Genomic DNA, 18,794 nt, shown 5'->3' with positions numbered 1-18,794 from the left:
GCTACCACGGTCTGAAGAGATCACTTGTGGAATACCGTGCAGAGAGACAATGCGAGAGGTATAGAGTTCCGCCAATTGAGCTGCAGTGATCGACTCTTTGATAGGCAGAAAATGAGCCACTTTGGTGAGTTTGTCGATGACAACGAATATAGCATCATTGCCACGCTTGGACTTTGGAAACCCAGTCACGAAGTCCATTTCAATGTGGTCAAACTTCCATTCTGGAATGGCAAGAGGTTGGAGGAGACCAGCTGGCCTTTGGTGTTCTGCCTTCACTCTTCTGTAGACATCACATTCATTCACGAATTGAGCAATCTCGCGCTTCATTCGAGTCCACCAATAAGCCTACTTGAGGTCCTGATACATCTTCGTGCTCCCAGGGCGAGATTCATCTTAAGGGGGGTAGGTTTGTAACATCCCAAATTTTCAATTTGGAATGTTATACATTAGATCATCACTGCATATCACATTTTTATCTGCTTTTGGCCTGATCCAGAAATTCTACGCAACTCAAGGACCCACGGAGAGAGTTGGGGGTTTCGTTATTTTCATATTTGTGTTTTCTCAAATTTTGAAGATATGATCATTTGATTTTATTTATTTTATCTTCAATTATTTCCATTATAGAAATATGAGAGAGGGAATAAAATGACTTTCCCAAAATAAAGAAATGTTGATGATTTAATAAAAAAATCAAATAAGATTTTATTTCAGAGTTTTTGGCTAGTTTTATTTGAATTTAGGAAAAATTGCACATTTTTCAAAACTGCATTTTAGGGCCAACAAAATGTTCATCTTGTTCTAAATATATTATTTAGGCGGTGAAAATTAATTTTGGCATTTTTAAAATTTTATTTTATTTTCTAGAATTTTTTTCTTAGTTTTGGTGGAATTGTTTTAAAAAAACTGTTCGCGCGCCCGACTAGGCCAAAAGCCCAGCCGAGTCGGGCCAAGCCCGCCCGCCCGCCGCCGTCTCCCGCACCGACTCGGGACCGGAGTCCCGAGCGAAGCCACCGCCGCCGCCCGATTCTGGGAGGAGCACGCCTCCCGAGACGGCCCCTTCCCCAAGCCGCCCCCCTCTCATAAATTCCCATCGCCGCCACCCCACCCCGCCACCTCGCCCCGCCCCGCCTCCCGCAGCCGCCGCTTGCCGCCGCAGGCGCCGCTCACCGCCGCCCCGCCCCGCCGAAGCCCCGAGCTTCCGGAGTCCGACGAGGTAGTCGCGCCGTTCACCGCCGGTTTTCCGGAGAAAACTGATCCTGTTTTCCCTTGAAACCCCTAGGTTTTTTTATTAGATCGGTTTTATCGGTTCTTTTACTTAGCGAGCGTTCACTCGTTCGTTCGTTTTATAGGACGAGTTCACCGTTTAGTTTCAGATAACGAACATTCGTTCGTTAATCTGTTCGTCAGTTTTTTCATTTTCTCAGATTTTCCGCGATTATTTCTGATCGCGATTTCTGATCCGATTTTCGTTTTAGTTTAACTTTTCACTCGTTTATCGGAATCAGGCAATTCAAGCGCCTAGAGTTTCATCTCGAAACCCTATTTCCATTTAACCAACTCAAACAAGTTTTTGCTTCTGTAAAATTTGACTTAGGTCCAGATTAGTAATCGAAGCTTGTTTTCTTTCGCCGTTTGACTTTCGTTGTTTCGTTCGATTTGTTTCTTTTGCAAACCGGAGTCTTAAGTTGAAACTTCTGGTTAGATCTCTTATTTGAGTTTTACCTGTGCATTAGATTAGTGCTTATAGTATGCTTGTTTGTTTGTTTGCGACAGAGTACCCGGAGTGCGCCGCTTGCTACTTCGAATCTCTAGGTTCCGCGGATCATCAACAAGGCAAGTAACACTTTGATCATACTTTTTACTACCCAGTTTTATTGCATTAGGTCAACCCTCAAGTCATTGCATGAATAGGATCTGATTAATATGTGGGTTTTGGGAAGTAGATGAGGTGGTACCTATTACCTGTTTTATTATCAAACCCTGGGAGTTACTTCTACGTTTGCTTATGCCATGCTATGCTTGTAGACGTGTATTGGGTTTGAGTGTATCCATGACAGATGTGAGAATGTTAATTAATGGTTCAACTTAAGGTGGCAACTTTAATACACATCTGCGTGGATTGAGGCACCTGGGTATTCCAGCGATTGCCTGTTGTTTTTCTTTATGGACCGCCACCCAGGCTCCAAGGGATCATGAGATTATTCATACTAGAAACTTCCGTGTGCAGCCACAAGCTACTATGGGCTCTAGCATAGTTGATTAAGTCGTGCGAACTCTTACAGTGGTAGACTAGCACATGTAGGGGAAAGTAGGTGTAACGGTCTGCCCGATTGTAAGGTGCTAGCGCTTCTCAAAGACTATGTCTCAGTCATCCGTTTCTCAAACACCATGTAGTGCGAGAATCCCAGCGGAGGAGATCGAGTCTTGTGGGGAAAAGTGCACAAACCTCTGCAGAGTGTATAAACTAATCATGGTTAGCCGTGTCCCCGGTTTTGGACGTCTTGAGTATCTATTACTTGGATTATCATGTGAATCTCATCATGTGACTTTAATTAATTTTGTTGGGTTTTAATAATGATGTTTAATTGGGATTGAGAGGGTGTCTACGCTCTCAATGTTTAACAACCACCATGATAGTTAAATAAAATTTATTCCTTTGCAGTTGGGAAAAACTGGCTTTACGCAAAACTATAACCATAGAGCTTTCCACCAGCCATATATGCATGTAGTATAGCCTAATTCTGTTCACTACTCTTTGTGTGTTACATTGCCAGCATATTCCATGTGTTGGCCCATTTTTGGGCTGCAACGTTCATGTTGCAGACTTTTCAGACGACGAGTAAGGAGCCTTAGGTCGTGGTTCTATACTCAGTGATGCCGTTGGAGTTGATGGACTCGCTCATCTTCCAAGCCTTCCGCTAGCTGTTATCGTTTTTAGATGGCCTTGAGCCATATTATTTTGTAATAAGTTCTCTTTTGAGACACTCGATGTAATAAGTGTGTGATTGCTACTCTGTTATAAATCCTTCAAGTACTGTGCGTGACAGCATTACTGATCCAGGGATGACACAGAGATCGGACCGTTTGAGGTCTGGTCGCTACACTCACGCGCCTCAACGTCGATGCCCTTCGCACCATGGCCGGCCTGGCCGGCCCAGATGGAGCTGATCAAGCTTAGTTATGTTAGACGAAGCTTTAGCTAGTCTCCGACGGCGGCTGGCTGTCATCCAGTTCGAGTTAGGATCATCTGTTATGTGTAGTGTCAGGATTCAGTGGTTAGATCGTAGACAGCGGGGGTTGGGGCCTATTGGTGGTCGCTGTCACGCCCATGCCAGGAGGGTGGTGTACCTGTCTTTCAGTTTATCTAGTGCATCTGTTTGCCCCCGGAGCGAAAACACATGTGCCCATGATTAGTACAAACTGCACCACAATGAGCTGGAACGTGCGAGGGCTGAACTCGCCAGCCAGGAGAGCCACGGTCCGTGAGGTCGCGGACTCACATAGGCTAGTTGTGTTGTGCCTCCAGGAGACCAAAATAGAAACATGGTCGCCGGCGTTAGTAAAAGAAATAGGAGGTAGCCGATTAGACGCCGCCGCGGTCCTGCCGGCGGACAGCACCCGAGGCGGAGCCGCGATCTTGTGGGACTCCTCCAAGATCACCATCACCACTAATGCGATCGGCCAATTCTCCATCACAGCCCGCGCAACGCTCCTGCAGAGCAGCAACAAGTTCTGGATTACCACCGTCTACGGGCCTACCGACAACAACCGCAAGGAGGAGTTCCTTGCTGAGCTGATCAGAGCCATGCCACCTGCCGGGGAGCCTTGGTTAATCCGTGGTGATTTCAATGTAATCGATGAGGTGAGGGACAAGAGCAACCTCAACCTAAACAGGCAGATCATGGGCAGATTCAAAGCAGCCATTGACAGAGTTGGGCTGCGAGAGATCAAATGCAAGAATAGATGCTTTACTTGGAGTAATGAGAGGGAAAACCCCACGTTCATCGCCATCGACAAAATGTTTTGCAATCTGGAGTGGGAAACCCTGTTCCCCTCCTACATCATGATGGTCGCGTCCACGACATGCTCAGATCATTGCCCTCTTCTGCTGTCCAACGCCGCTGTACCGCACCACAAGGAAAATTTCAGGTTTGAGACGTTCTGGACGCGGTTCCCGCACTTCCAGCAGACGGTAGCCAGGGCTTGGTAGAGGCCGGTCAACCATAGCTGCCCTTTCACAAGGCTGAAGATCAAACTGAAGAGAGTCGTGGCTGACCTGAAGATCTGGGCAAAAACTCTGTTCAGCGAGACCAAGTTGCAGTTCCATCTAGCTTCGGAGGTTGTGATGCGTCTGGATGTCGCACAAGAGAAGAGGCAGCTCACACACAGCGAGTTCTGGCTACGGAAAACCCTGAAACTGAAGATTGTCGGCCTTGCAGCCCTCGAGCGCGTCAAAAGGCGGCAGGCCTCGCGCATCACTTGGCTGAAGGCGGGCGACGCTTCCACAGCATTTTTTCAGGCAAAGCAAACCTCCAGGCGATGAAGAAACTTCATTCAGTGCATCCAATCAGCAGGCGGCCTCAAGACTAGCCATGCCGACAAGGTGGCCGCTATGCACGGGCACTTCTCCTCCTTGCTGGGGCAGAAAATAAATCGGCCTTGCACAATCAACTGGGAGGCGCTGGGGCTACCACGGCTGCAAGTTGGGGGCGGACTCGACAACCCCTTCTCGGAGGCAGAGGTTTGTGCAGCGATTTGTGCATCCCCGTCGGAGAAGGCGCCAGGCCTCGATGGCTTCAACGACACTTTCTTCAGAGCATGCTGGCCAACTATCAAGGGGGATGTAATGGCTGTGTTTGAAAGTTTCTATCAGCTGGCTGACGGAGATTTTGGCGCGCTGAACCGTGCCCTCATCGTGATGCTGTCCAAAAAGGATGGTGCAATTCAGATGGGTGACTTCAGGCCCATCAGCTTGATACATTCAGTGGCTAAGTTGATCACAAAGGTGCTGTCCATCAGGCTTGCAGGTGTATTGGATCAACTGATCTCTCCAGCACAAAGCGCATTCCAAAGGAAGAAAGGAATCCATGACAGTTTTCTCGATGTCCAGAACTGCGGCAGAAAATTTTAGAAAAAGAGAAAACTAATGCTTCTGCTCAAGTTAGACATTGCCAAAGCTTTCGACACCCTATCGTGGGAATATCTCCTGGAACTCATGCAGCAAATGGGTTTTCCCTCTAGATGGCGAGACTGGGTCGCGCTCCTCCTCTCGTCTGCAACGCCCTCCTGCATGCTCAACGGAGACCCTGGGCCAAGCATTTTGCATCAGTGTGGGCTCAGGCAAGGTGACCCCCTGTCCCCAATTCTGTTCATCCTCGCCATTGACACATTGCACAGACTACTGGAATCAGCTACAAGAGATGGCGAGATCGTGTCGCTTCCGGAAAGAACGGCGAGGCTGCGAGCGACCCTGTACGCCGATGATGCAGTGATCTTTGCAAACCCTGAGCGGCAAGAAATTGACTTCCTCATGCAGCTCCTCAGCGACTTCGCCGACGCATCCAGGCTGCGCATGAACCCACAGAAATCATCGGCTGCTCCGATTAGTTTTGAAGATGTAGACCTCACCTAGGTGCTGGAGGGTTTTGGCGGCTCCATCGTCAGCTTCCCCATTAGATACTTAGGATTACCATTATGCATCAGCAGGACTAGGCTAGTCCACCTGCAGTATCTCATCGACCGCATCCATGCAAGACTGGCAGGCTGGAAGGGCTGGCTCATGCCAATAGTAGGCCGGCGGGTGCTGGTGCGGGCGTGCTCTCTACACTGCCAGCCTTCGCCCTCGCCGTCTTGCGCGCCCCGAAGAAATTCCACAAAGAGGTGGACAAAGCAAGACGCCGGTTTCTCTGGGCCCAGGACGAGTGAGGGAGTCCTGGATTAGGGGGTCTCCGGACAGCCGGACTATATCCTTTGGCCGGACTGTTGGATTATGAAGATACAAGATTGAAGACTTCGTCCCGTGTCCGGATGGGACTTTCCTTGGCGTGGAAGGCAAGCTTGGAAATACGGATATGTAGATCTCCTCCCTTGTAACCGACTCTGTGTAACCCTAGCCCCCTCTGGTGTCTATATAAACCAGAGGGTTTAGTCCGTAGGACAACAACAATCATACCATAGGCTAGCTTCTAGGGTTTAGCCTCTTCGATCTCGTGGTAGATCAACTCTTGTAATACTCATATCATCAAGATCAATCAAGTAGGACGTAGGGTATTACCTCCATCAAGAGGGCCCAAACCTAGGTAAACATCGTGTCCTCTGCCTCCTGTTACCATCCGCCTTAGACGCACAGTTCGGGACCCCCTACCCGAGATCCGCCGGTTTTGACACTGACATTGGTCCTTTCATTGAGAGTTCCACTGTGCTGTCACCATAAGGCTCGATGGCTCCTTTGATCATCGTTAACGATGCGGTCCAGGGTGAGGTTTTCCTCCCCGGAAAGATCTTCGTATTCAGCGGCTTCGCACTACGGGCCAATTCGTTTGTCCATCTGGAGCAGATCGAGAGCTACGCCCCTGGCCATCAGGTCAAATTCGGAAACCTAAACTACACTGCCGACATCCGCAGAGACTTGATCTTCGACGGATTCGAGCCCATGTCAGGTGCGCCGCACAATCACGACGAGCATGACGTAACTCTGTCGTCGGACAGTGTTCGGGAGATCGCATCTGCAACTACTCCGGCCTTCAATCCGGAGCAAATTACGCCATCCGAGGACGGAGGGATAGACCTCGCCATGGATATTGCACTCTCAGTGGCGATGGAGCCAGATACTGACTTCACCCCTTACGAGAACCGTGTCGCTGAACCACTGGATTCGTCTCCAGCCACGGACTCCGAGCCGCCTGCATCCATGCCTATCGAATCCGATTGGGCGCCGATCATGGAGTTCACCTCCGCGGATATCTTTCAGCACTCACCTTTCAGCGACGTGCTAAATTCATTTAGGTCTCTCTCCTTGTCGGGAGATCCTTGGCCGAACTATGTCCGGCTAGAATGGGATGCGGACGATGAAGGAATTCGCTGCCTACCCACCACCCACTTAGTAGCCTCTATCGATGATTTAACCGACATGCTCGATTTCGACTCTGCAAACATCGATGACATGGACGACGATGCGGGAGAGGAACGGGAACTAGTGCCCATAGGGCACTGGACAGCCACTTCATCACATCACATATACATGGTGGATACACCCAAAGAAAATGATGACGAGGAACGGGAGGAGACAGCGGAGGATGACCCCTCCAAGAAGCAAACAAAGCGTCGGCGCAGGCGCCGCTCCAAATCCCGCCTCGGCAAAAACAGTGATAACAGCGCAAGAGAAAAAAACACTCCAGTCGACTCCAGAGGAAACGACGACCACATTGCTCCGGCGGCAGAGCACGATGAAGCTGCAAACGGCGAACATAGTACAGATCTGACGTCCGAACATGGCGACGTCGAGGATAAACCTCATCAAACCCCCTCTGGGGAGGAAAACAGTCTGGACGAAGATGCACACATCATCCCGGAAACACACTTGGAGCAAGAGAACCTCCACAGAAGGCTTATTGTCATAGCGAGGAGTCTGAAGAAGCAGAAGCAAAGGCTTAAGGCAGAACAAAATACGCTCAACAGCAGGTGGAACAAAGTGCTCGACAACAAAGAAAAGTAAGGTGGAGGTTACCACACAAAGAGCTATCCAAAGCGCAAGCTATTACCTAAATTCGACGATGAGGCCTTAGAGCCCACTCAGCCGAAAAATAAAATGGCCAACTGGCCGGATCAACCACCTTGTGACCGCGATAGAGCGGCTAACAAACTTGCACATAAGTCAACACACGATCTACGTGAGGACTTGCACCAAAAATCCAGTATGACCAGATCCATCTATGGATCTAGGAAGCGTGCTCTGGCACAAAATCAAAACCGAATACTACAACCGTCCGAACGCCATAATACATCCAAATACAGGGGTGCCGCACACCCCCTATGTTTCACCGATGAGGTGCTGGACCACGAATTCCCAGAAGGATTCAAACCAGTGAACATAGAGGCGTACGACGGGACCACAGACCCTGGGGTCTGGATTGAGGACTTATCCTCCATATCCATATGGCTCGCAGAGACGATCTTGATGACCCACAAGTATAGGGGATCTATCGTAGTCCTTTCGATAAGTAAGAGTGTCGAACCCAACGAGGAGCAGAAGGAAATGATAAACGGTTTTCAGAAAGGTATTCTCCGCAAGTACTAAAATAAGTGGTAATAGATAGTTTTGTGATAAGATAATTTGTAACGAGCAACAAGTAAAAAAAGTAAATAAAGTGCAGCAAGGTGGCCCAATCCTTTTTGTATCAAAGGACAAGCCTGGACAAACTCTTATATAAGGAAAAGCACTTCCGAGGACACGTGGGAATATCGTCAAGCTAGTTTTCATCACGTTCAGATGATTCGCGTTGGGTACTTTGATAATTTGACATGTGGGTGGACCGGTGCTTGGGTGCTGTTCTTACTTGAACAAGCATCCCACTTATGATTAACATCTATTGCAAGCATCCGCAACTACAACAGAAGTATTAAGGTAAACCTAACCATAGCATGAAACATATGGATCCAAATCAGCCCCTTACGAAGCAACGCATAAACTAGGGTTTAAGCTTCTGTCACTCTAGCAACCCATCATCTACTTATTACTTCCCAATGCCTTCCTCTAGGCCCAAATAATGGTGAAGTGTTATGTAGTCAACATTCACATAACACCACTAGAGACTAGACAACATACATCTCATCAAAATATCGAACGAATACAAAATTCACATGACTACTAATAGCAAGACTTCTCCCTTGTCCTCAGGAACAAACGTAACTACTCACAAAGCATATTCATGTTCATAATCAGAGGGGTAATAATATGCATAAAGGATCTGAACATATGATCTTCCACCAATTAAACCAACTAGCATCAACTACAAGGAGTAATTAACACTACTAGCAACCTACTAGCACCAATCCCGGACTTGGAGACAAGAATTGGGTACAAGAGATGAACTAGGGTTTTGAGATGACATGGTGCTGATGAAGATGTTGATGGAGATTTCCCTCTCCCGATGAGAGGAGCGTTGGTGATGACGATGGCGATGATTTCCCCCTCCGGGAGGGAAGTTTCCCCGGCAGAACAGCTCTGCCGGAGCTCTAGATTGGATCCGCCAAGGTTCCGCCTCGTGGCGGCGGAGTTTCGTCCCAAAAGGTTGCTTCTTTTTTTTTCTCGATGAAATACTTCATATAGGAGAAGATGGTCATCGGAGAGCCACCAGGGGGCCCACGAGGTAGGGGGCACGCCCTGGGGGGCGCGCCCCCCAACCACATGAGAAGGGTGTAGCCCCGTGGTCTTCATCTATGGCGAGGATTTTTCATTACTTATTATAAGGTATTCAGTGGAGTTTCAGGACTTTTGGAGTTGTGCAGAATAGGTCTCTAATATTTGCTCCTTTTCCAGCCCAGAATTCCAGGTGCCGGCATTCTCCTTCCTTATGTAAACCTTGTAAAATAAGAGAGAATAGCCATAAGTATTGTGACATAATGTGAAATAACAGCCCATAATGCAATAAATATCGATATAAAAGCATGATGCAAAATGGACGTATCAACTCCTGCAAGCTTAGATCTCACTTGTCCTCAAGCGAAAGCCGATAACGATAAATATGTCCTCATGTTTAGAGGTAGAGGCGTTGATAAAAATAAAATACGGACATGAGGGCATCATGATTATTCTCATAACAGCAACATACATAGATATTGTCATATGATTACTTATGTTCAAGTGATAATCTATTCACAATGCAAAAGTATGAATCAGAAACCTTATTGAGAACCAACAAACTATAACCTCAGTCATTGAAGCAATTGCAATTTATCATAACATCAGAAAGAGTCTATGTCAGAGCAAAAAAAGCAAGTCCACATACTCAACTATCATCTAGTCCTTCATAATTGCTAACACTCGCGCAATACTTGTGGTTACGGTGTTTTAATCGGACACAGAGAAAGTGTGACACCCTTGATTTGATCGTACACTAATCATACATGCAAATGCGTATGGGCAAGATCAAGGACTCACGGGAAGATATCACAACACAACTCTAGACGCAAATTAAAATAATACAAGCTTTATATTACAAGCCAGGGGCCTCGAGGGCTCGAATACATAAGCTTGAATACACAAGAGTCAGCGGAAGCAACAATATCTGAGTATAGACATGAGTTAGACAAGTTTGCCTTAAGAAGGCTAGCACAAAAGCATCAACGATCAAAAAGGCAAGGCCTCCTGCCTGGGAGCCTCCTAACTACTCCTGGTCGTCGGCGGCCTCCACGTAGTAGTAGGCATCCTCCGGGTAGTAGTAGTCATCAGTGGCGTCGTCTGGCTCCTGGGATCCGTCATCTGGTCGCAACAATCGGGTATGGGGGAAAAAGAAGTAGCAAAGCAACCGTGAGTACTCATCCAAAGTACTCGCAAGCAAGGATCTACACTACATATGCAACATTATCAAAGGAAGGCTGTATATGTGGACTGGGCTGCAGAAATGCCAGAATAAGAGGGGGAGAAGCTAGTCCTATCAAATACTAGCATCTTCTGGAAACTACCATCTTGCAGCAACAGGAGGGAGAAGAGTAGCATAAAGTAAACTAGTAGAAGTGTTATCAACCTCGGCCAGAGATCCTTTCTCGACTCCCTGCGAGAAAGCAATCCCAGAGCCATACTATCCAGTTATCATCACAATCCAATTCTCATCACCATCCGTTTCTCATCACAACCCATTTCTCATCACAAGTATCCAGTCCTAGTTGTATCGATCGGGATACAACTCCAAGTGTCCGTTACCGTAGGACAGGCTATCGATAGATGTTTCTTCCCTGCAGGGGTGCACCAACTTACCCACCATGCTCGATTAACTCCGGCCGGACACACTTTCCTGGGTCATTCCCGGCCTCGGCCAAACAATACGCCGCAACCCGACCTAGGCTTATTAGAGAGGCCAGCACGCCAGTCTAAATCCTATGCCCCCAGGGTTCATGGGCCATCTCCCTAGGAACTCCTGCATGTTGCGTACGCGGCCGGTGAGCAGACCTATCTACCTCCTTCAACAAGGCGGGAGCTTACGCAGTCCAACCCGGCGCGCGCTGCTCAGTCGCTGACGTCTATTAAGCTTCGGCTGATATATACGACACAGAACGCCTATACTATGCCCACGTGATGGTTAGTGCTATCAGGCCAGAGGCCCCTCGGATCAAATATCCAAATCATAGTGGATTAGGAACGCACGGTAATGAGCAGAGACTCACGATCGATGTGACCACGTCGCCCTGTCTCGAGTACTTGTGTCAAGGGCTAAGAATGCCCAGCCACGCCTCGTAAGTATCTCGCGGGCACCTTCTAGGTCAACCCGACTCCACATCACTCGCTAATAAGCTCGCGCGGGTACCCCTTAGGGTCGACCCGTCTTTAGTATCATGGCTCAGGGTAAAGTCATAGTAACCATAGTAACTGTGTGTCTAACACCAAGGGGAAAACCCGAGGAATCACCCCCGGTGAATCCCACTCGTTGTTATCATCAAGGTGAACGTAAGAGGATCCACCCTCGAGGTTCACACTTGAGGGGTTGCACGACAGAGCGGTAACGGAAGTGGATAAGGAGGAAATCACCCTCGATGATGTAACGCCCTCGATGCGGCTATATCTCCCATGTGTCGAAGCACGACTTAGAGGCATAACCGCATTGAAAGCAATGTCGCAAGTGAGGTAATCTTCACACAACCCATGTAATACATAAGGGAAAGAGTAACATAGTTGGCTTACAATCGCCACTTCACACAACACATGAATAAAGCATTACATTCATCCAAATACAATCAAGGTCCGACTACGGAACCAAAATAAAAGAAGACTACCCCAAATGCTACACAGATCCCCGATCGTCCCGACTGGGCTCCACTACTAATCAACTAGGACGAAACAATACAACGGACAAGATCTTCATCGAGATCCTCCTGGGATTGGTTGCGTCACCTGCTCGGCAACATCGGCACCTGCAAACTGGTTTTGGAAGTATCTGTGAGTCACGGGGACTCAGCAATCTCACACCCTCGCGATCAAGACTATTTAAGCTTATGGGTAAGGTAAAGGTATGAGGTGGAGCTGCAGCAAGCGACTAGTATGTATGGTGGCTAACATACGCAAATGAGAGCGAGAAGAGAAGGCAAGGCATGAGCAAAAAACTATGATCAAGAAGTGATCCTATAACAACCTACGTCAAGCATTACTCCAACACTGTGTTCACTTCCCGGACTCCGCCGAGAAGAGACCATCACGGTTACACACGCGGTTGATGTATTTTAATTAAGGTCAACTTCAGGTTTTCTACAACCGGACATTAACAAATTCCCCTCTGCCCATAACCGCGGGCACGGCTTTTGAAAGTTCAAATCCCTGCAGGGGTGTCCCAACTTAGCCCATCACAAGCTCTCACGGTCAACGAAGGATATTCCTTCTAGCAGGAAGACCCGATCAGACTCGGAATCCCGGTTACAAGACATCCTCGACAATGGTAAAACAAGTCCAGCAAGACCACCCGCTGTGCTGACAAATCCCGATAGGAGCTGCACATATCTCGTTCTCAGGGCACACCAGATAAGCTAAGCGTACAGGAGCCGACGTAACCCAAGTTGCCAAGGGATGGCCCTGCACGGTGCTCTGGGTTGGACCAACACTTAGAGAAGCACTGGCCCGGGGGGGTTAAAATAAGATGACCATTGGGCTGGCCGACCCAAGGGAAAGAAAAAAGGCTAGGTGGCAAATGGTAAAACCAATGTTGGGCCTTGCTGGAGGAGTTTTATTCAAGGTGAACTGTCAAGGGGTTCCCATTATAACCCAACCACGTAAGGAACGCAAAATCCGGGAACATAACACCGATATGACGGAAACTAGGGCGGCAAGAGTGGAACAAAACACCAGGCATAAGGCCGAGCCTTCCACCCTTTACCAAGTATATAGATGCATTAATTAAACAAGAGATATTGTGATATCCCAACAAGTAAACATGTTCCAACAAGGAACAACTTCTCCATGTTCCAACAAGGAACAAACTTCAATCTTCACATGCAACTAACAACGCTATAAGAGGGGCTAAGCAAAGCGGTAACTTAGCCAAACAACGGTTTGCTAGGACAAGGTGGGTTAGAGGCTTGGCTCAACAATATAGGAGGCATGAGAAGCAAGTGGTAGGTATCGCAGCATAGGCATAGCAAAAGAGCAAGCAACTAGCAAGCAAAGATAGAAGTGATTTTGAGGGTATGATCATCTTGCCTGAAATCCCGCAAGGAAGAAGAACGAGTCCATGAAGGAGACAAATGGACGAAGGTGAACGAGTCCTCACAAACGCGACGTTATCGGAACCAACCAAAGAAACAACACCGGAAAGAAGCAAACAACATAGTAAACAACCACCACATAATCATGGCATGATGCACAATCAAGTATGATGCATGTCCGATTTAATGAAGCATGACATGGCAAAACGCACAAACAATCCTACAAATTAAGTGGAGCTCATTATGCAACGGAGTTGCATATTGAAGAAAACACCACATGACTTATTTAGTTCTCTATCGTTTATGTACCCAACAAGATTAAATGTTGTTAGCATGGCAAGAGGGTGAAGCAAATGAAAACTACCTAACTAGGCAAGTTTAAATGAGGACGGAAACAACAAACAACAAATCCGGAAACTCCTCATGAGCATATTTTGGTTATGGTACTGTTATGCCCTAAACATAATTTTAGAGTTATTAAACATGCAAAGTAAGGTCACCATGTTAAACTAGGCATTTTTCTACCCCATTTACATATATAATTTATTTAATTCGGAGCTACGGTTAATTAGTTATGAAATAAAGCATTTTAGCATGGCATTTAAGCACATTTAAACAAACAACATTTTAAACATTTCAAACATGATTGAAAGTGGCATATTATTAACCTACAAAAAATTCTGAGCAAGTTTCATATATAAATCATTTGAATATGACGCACGGTTATTAAGTTATTATATGCATGAACAGCAGGGACTTTTCTGTAAAACAGTAATTCGCTGGATAAATGGACAAATCGTTCAGGGGAAAAAAATACAACATGGGCCCAAACTGGCTGGGTGAGGGTTGCTCACTTTGGGCCAAGCCCAGGTCGGATCTGGAGGGGAAGCAAGCTGGGCCTGCTCTGTGGGCTGCAGGAAGAGGTGGCCATGGGCCTGTCCAACGGAAGCAGGGAGCGCTGGGACTGTGCGTTGCGGTCAATGGGAGGGGCGTGTGTTCGTCCTCGATTGGACGCAGGGGAGGCAGTGGCGCGACGAAGCTCCAGCGACGACGGGGTCCGGTGACGCTGGTGAGGCCGGGAACGGTTCGCAGGGCCCTGGATCCGGTGGATCCCGGCCGGATCTGGCGAAGGCGGGGTCAATGGCGAACTCCCTGGGCGGCGACAGCGGGCACCTGAGAGAGAGAGAGAGCACTTAGAGAGAGAGAGAGACGACGGGAGGAGGAGAACGAAGGGAGGGAGAGGGACGAGGCTGGTCCTGGCGGCTTCGGTGGTGGTGGTTGAGGTCGCTAGCGGCGGCGCTGGTTAAGACGGCGACGAGGCGTCTCAGGGCATCCACGGCGGTGGGGTCTTCCTCGGCAGCGACGAGGGAGATGCAGGGAGCGGGGGGCCTCGGGCGCCAGAGATGAGGCCGAGCACTCCTGCTCGGCCACGGGCGTGGAGAGAGACGAGGGGAAGCTCTGCCTCATGTTGTTGCTGGTGAGGAAAAACAAGGGAGAGGGTAGCGGCGATTGGTTGGGCGTGGAAATCTGAGGAGGAGCAGTGGCGATGGTGGTTTTTTGGATCGGGAGGGGATCCCAAGGAGGAGACAGTGGGCTGGCGGCGGCGGAGGATGGGACAAGATCCCTAGTTTTTAGGGTTGGACTAGAGTTTATATATATATATACACACACAAAAGGGGATGATTTGGATCCTCCGATAGCGATCAGGCGGTCGAGAAAATATAGGTAGGGAGTCCAAATAAGAAAACGGTGACGTTTTGTAGATGTGGGATGACCCGGACACGACGGTGACGACTGCTCGGGTCGGGTTCGGGACAATTCTCGGACGCGCGCACGAGGAGGGCCGCGGGCTGACGAGAGAGGTTAGGTTGGAACTGGCGGTAGGTAGTGGGCTGTGTAGATGGTCTCGAACTGAGAGAAGAGAAGAGAGGGAAGCCCGGCGACTGTTTCCGAAGACCGAAAACGTCCGACGTTAGACCGGCTACTATTGCCGCTATATTTATCCGTTGGGGCATCAAACGGACTCCGAATGCGATGAAACTTGGCAGGCGGTCTACTGACAACAAAAGAACACCGCATGCCAACTTTCAACCCATTCCGAGAACATTTTCCGGCCACTCATAAAAATACTATTTCGGACATGCCGCGGGCGCGTGCAAGTGTGTCTGAACTCAGAACGGACAATGGACGGAACTGGAAGACCCGGATGAATGCAAGTTTTGAAAACATGATGATGCAATGCACATGATGACATGACAAGATGCAACACGCAAGCGAATGACATGGCAACAATAGCGAATAACTGGACGACACCTGGCGCAACGGTCTCGGGGCGTTACAACACTCCACCACTACGAGAGGATCTCGTCCCGAGATCTAGAATGGCACCGGAGGGACAACGGAAAAAAAGAGAATAGGGAAAACTAAGTTGCTTCTTTGACAAATGAGTGAAACCAAGGAACCTTGAGATGTTGAACAATTGAAAGAAATAAAGCAACGAAGAAGAACAAAGTTGAAAGCACTCCAGTAGGGAAGAGTAATAAGGAAGAACAAATTCGGGCAGCACTCCAGTTTAAAAGAGATGAAAAACTTGATAAAATGAAAGAGCTTGAGAAAAGGGACACAACACTCCGGTTAAATGGATAAACCAAGAAAATAACATGATCCTGACAAAACGAAAAGATGAAACATCACAATGTCTCAGGAAGAAAAGAATAGAAGTTAGATCATTGAAATAGGAGAATGGAGAAGAAAATGCCAAAATCTGCCACAAAAGAGCTCGACAAGGCATCTTTAGGAGAAGGGTTGAATGGAGTTGTTGGAAAACCAACAACGAAAAGAACAACATTGTAGTGGACTTATAGAAAATATCTCAAAGCTATGAGGTGAAATTCTGCCACTAACGAAAAATAATAAATTGGATTGATATCAACAAGGAGACGAGAAACTTATTTCACCGGGAGGATAAATGAAGAACTTGGGTCATTTATAATCACCATAATAGCAACAATCCTTAGGGAAGGCTTTAGGTGAAATATAACCCAAGATAACTCCAATGACAAGATTGATGGATTTAAAGTATCTCATTCTTAACAACATGTGAATCATGGAACATGAACTCAAATTATCAAGAATGACGTAATACCACCTCCAATGGTACGGAAGAAAAAATGCACTCCGGATTACAAGAAGAAGAATGCTTGAGCTCCTCTGAAAAGAATCTTGATGAACCCTTCGAGAAGGAGTTAAATCCTTGAAGAACCATCATGTAGAACCTCCATGAAGAACTCCGTTAAACAAAAGAATGATCAAACGGAAAGAAAGGGTAGTTGAAAACACAAGGTGGAACCTTGTAAAGATTTAGATAGATCTCCGTGATAACATAATTGCAAGAGCTTGGAACTCCAGGAAAGAAAGATGAGCACTTGAAACCAAGAATATGTATGATGAACCACTCCGGAATAAGGAATTGAATCAACTCGATGACACAAGAATAAGAATTACATTATGCTTATCCTTCACCAATTCAAATTGATGACAAGCAATGGATTGCATACAACTTATTCTCGTAGAAAGGATTTAAGATAGATATAGAGTCAACTTGGAAAGGTCTTCAATGAACCACCAGTATGATTGAAGCAACGAATAAATAGATAAGATAAACGAATGACGAGAACTCTTGAACGAACCACCGTAAGAATTGAAAAAGAATGAATAAAACATGAAGAAACACCGGGAAGGATTAGCAAATAAACGAAGATGCTTGAGAGAATTTAGATCCATGAGAAGGAAGAGATCGCGAACTGATTAGAGATCACTTGAACGATGCACCGGTAAGATTAGAGAATGATAACAGAAAGCTGAGAATGAATAAATCTTTTGAAATGATGGGCTCCAGAGAATTAAACTAGAAAGACTCCTGAAATGCTTCGGATGGATGAAAAGAATATCTCACAATCGAAAACAATTATGAGAGGATGACACGAAGCTAGAGCCATGGATCCTTGAGAGAATGGAGCAAGATTGATAGAAAATTCTTCTTCGGTCTTCAAATCCAAGAATGACGGCGAGAAACACCACCAATAATTGTAGAGGCACTCCGCAAGAATCAAAAGCGAAGAGATTGAGCCAACGATGAAAAGAATTTGGAAAATCTTGGAGAAAGACATTTGACTGATGTCAAATCATTCTTACGTCAAACTTTGAAATGAATTTGAGACTAACTCCGGGAGAATAAGAAGAGTCAGGTAAGATCCTGGAACAAGACCTGTGGGTTAGGGCCCACTCAAAAGAAACACCGTAGAACAATTTAAAAGAGAGAATGCAACGGTTGAATTAAAAGGCTTGAATGAGATAAACATCCTCAAAATAGGATTAACGGATCTTGAATGACAAGACGATCCTTCTGAGATATCTTCAGCACTCCAGAACAATTGAATAGCGAGAGGTGAATGATTAAGAATTGCACCGGCATGAGAAAACATTGAAACGAGGAAAGGGTATGATCAACAAAGCTTGACTTGAAACCACCGGAGATGAAAAGAATGAAGAATGACGAACTTGAAGCTCCATTAGAATCTTCCTGAGAATCACCGGATAAGAACATTGACGGAAAAGGAATGGAGAGACTTCACGAGAATATAAAGGATACTTGATTAAAACATCGGATTCCTTGAAGAAAAAGGGTGGGTGGGCGGGAAAAACAAAGGCAACTTGGAGACGGATGAAACAAACACCGTTGAGAAGGACTGATACTTGATCTAGCGGATGTTGAAATGATCGGATCCACTTGAAGAGAAAACACGCCGGTTGAAAAGGATTGGAAAGACAATCTCGATGATCAAAAAGGATTAGTATTCACATAGGAATATGAGAACACCACTTAGACAAGGGATGGAATCAACATTCGACTTCGAAGCAACTCGAATACCACAACTCAAAACAAAAACAAAGGAATGGCTTGCAGAATAAGCCGGAACAAACATATGATAGAGATTTCATCCGAAGTTTTCGTGGTGGGGCCTACACGGGCTTGATCGTACAGCACCGTCATGTACAAGGCAGTGCACATGACATACGAAGCGTCCCCGAGTCGGCATAGCCAAGGACTCTTTAAGACACAATGAGACCACTGTAAAACCAACCGTGAATAGGCGGACCACTAGACATCGAACCCCAATTTCATATCATACATTTGTCGGAAAGATATCCTAAGAGCTACTTGAATTCCCACTCATAAACTCCCGAAACTTTCCGGTTATGCAATCAGGTGTTGGGGATACAGGGGAAGCATAATATCTCACCCAAAACTAGCAAATCCTACATCCAGCTGTATCCATCCTTCAACACATAACCAAGAAACCTTCGGAAATCATCTACCTCAA

At 46.9% G+C, this 18,794-nt stretch overlaps 1 protein-coding gene across 1 annotated transcript; it reads left to right on the top strand.

Annotated features, from left to right (window-relative positions):
• The first annotated feature begins 3,433 nt into the window (after positions 1-3,433).
• On the top strand, positions 3,434-4,546 carry LOC147974814 (uncharacterized). Its single transcript, XM_087520152.1, has 2 exons — positions 3,434-4,209; positions 4,309-4,546. Exons 1-2 carry the CDS (start codon positions 3,434-3,436, stop codon positions 4,544-4,546), a joined length of 1,014 nt encoding a protein of 337 aa, XP_087376278.1.
• The last annotated feature ends 14,248 nt before the right edge of the window (positions 4,547-18,794 follow it).

Source organism: Triticum urartu, chromosome 4A (genome assembly GCF_056163025.1).
Source record: "Triticum urartu cultivar PI428250 chromosome 4A, HENAU_Tu73, whole genome shotgun sequence".
Taxonomy (NCBI): Eukaryota; Viridiplantae; Streptophyta; class Magnoliopsida; order Poales; family Poaceae; genus Triticum; species Triticum urartu.
The sequence above is the reverse complement of the archived record's forward strand: the minus strand, read 5'-3'. Positions and strand labels throughout refer to the sequence as shown.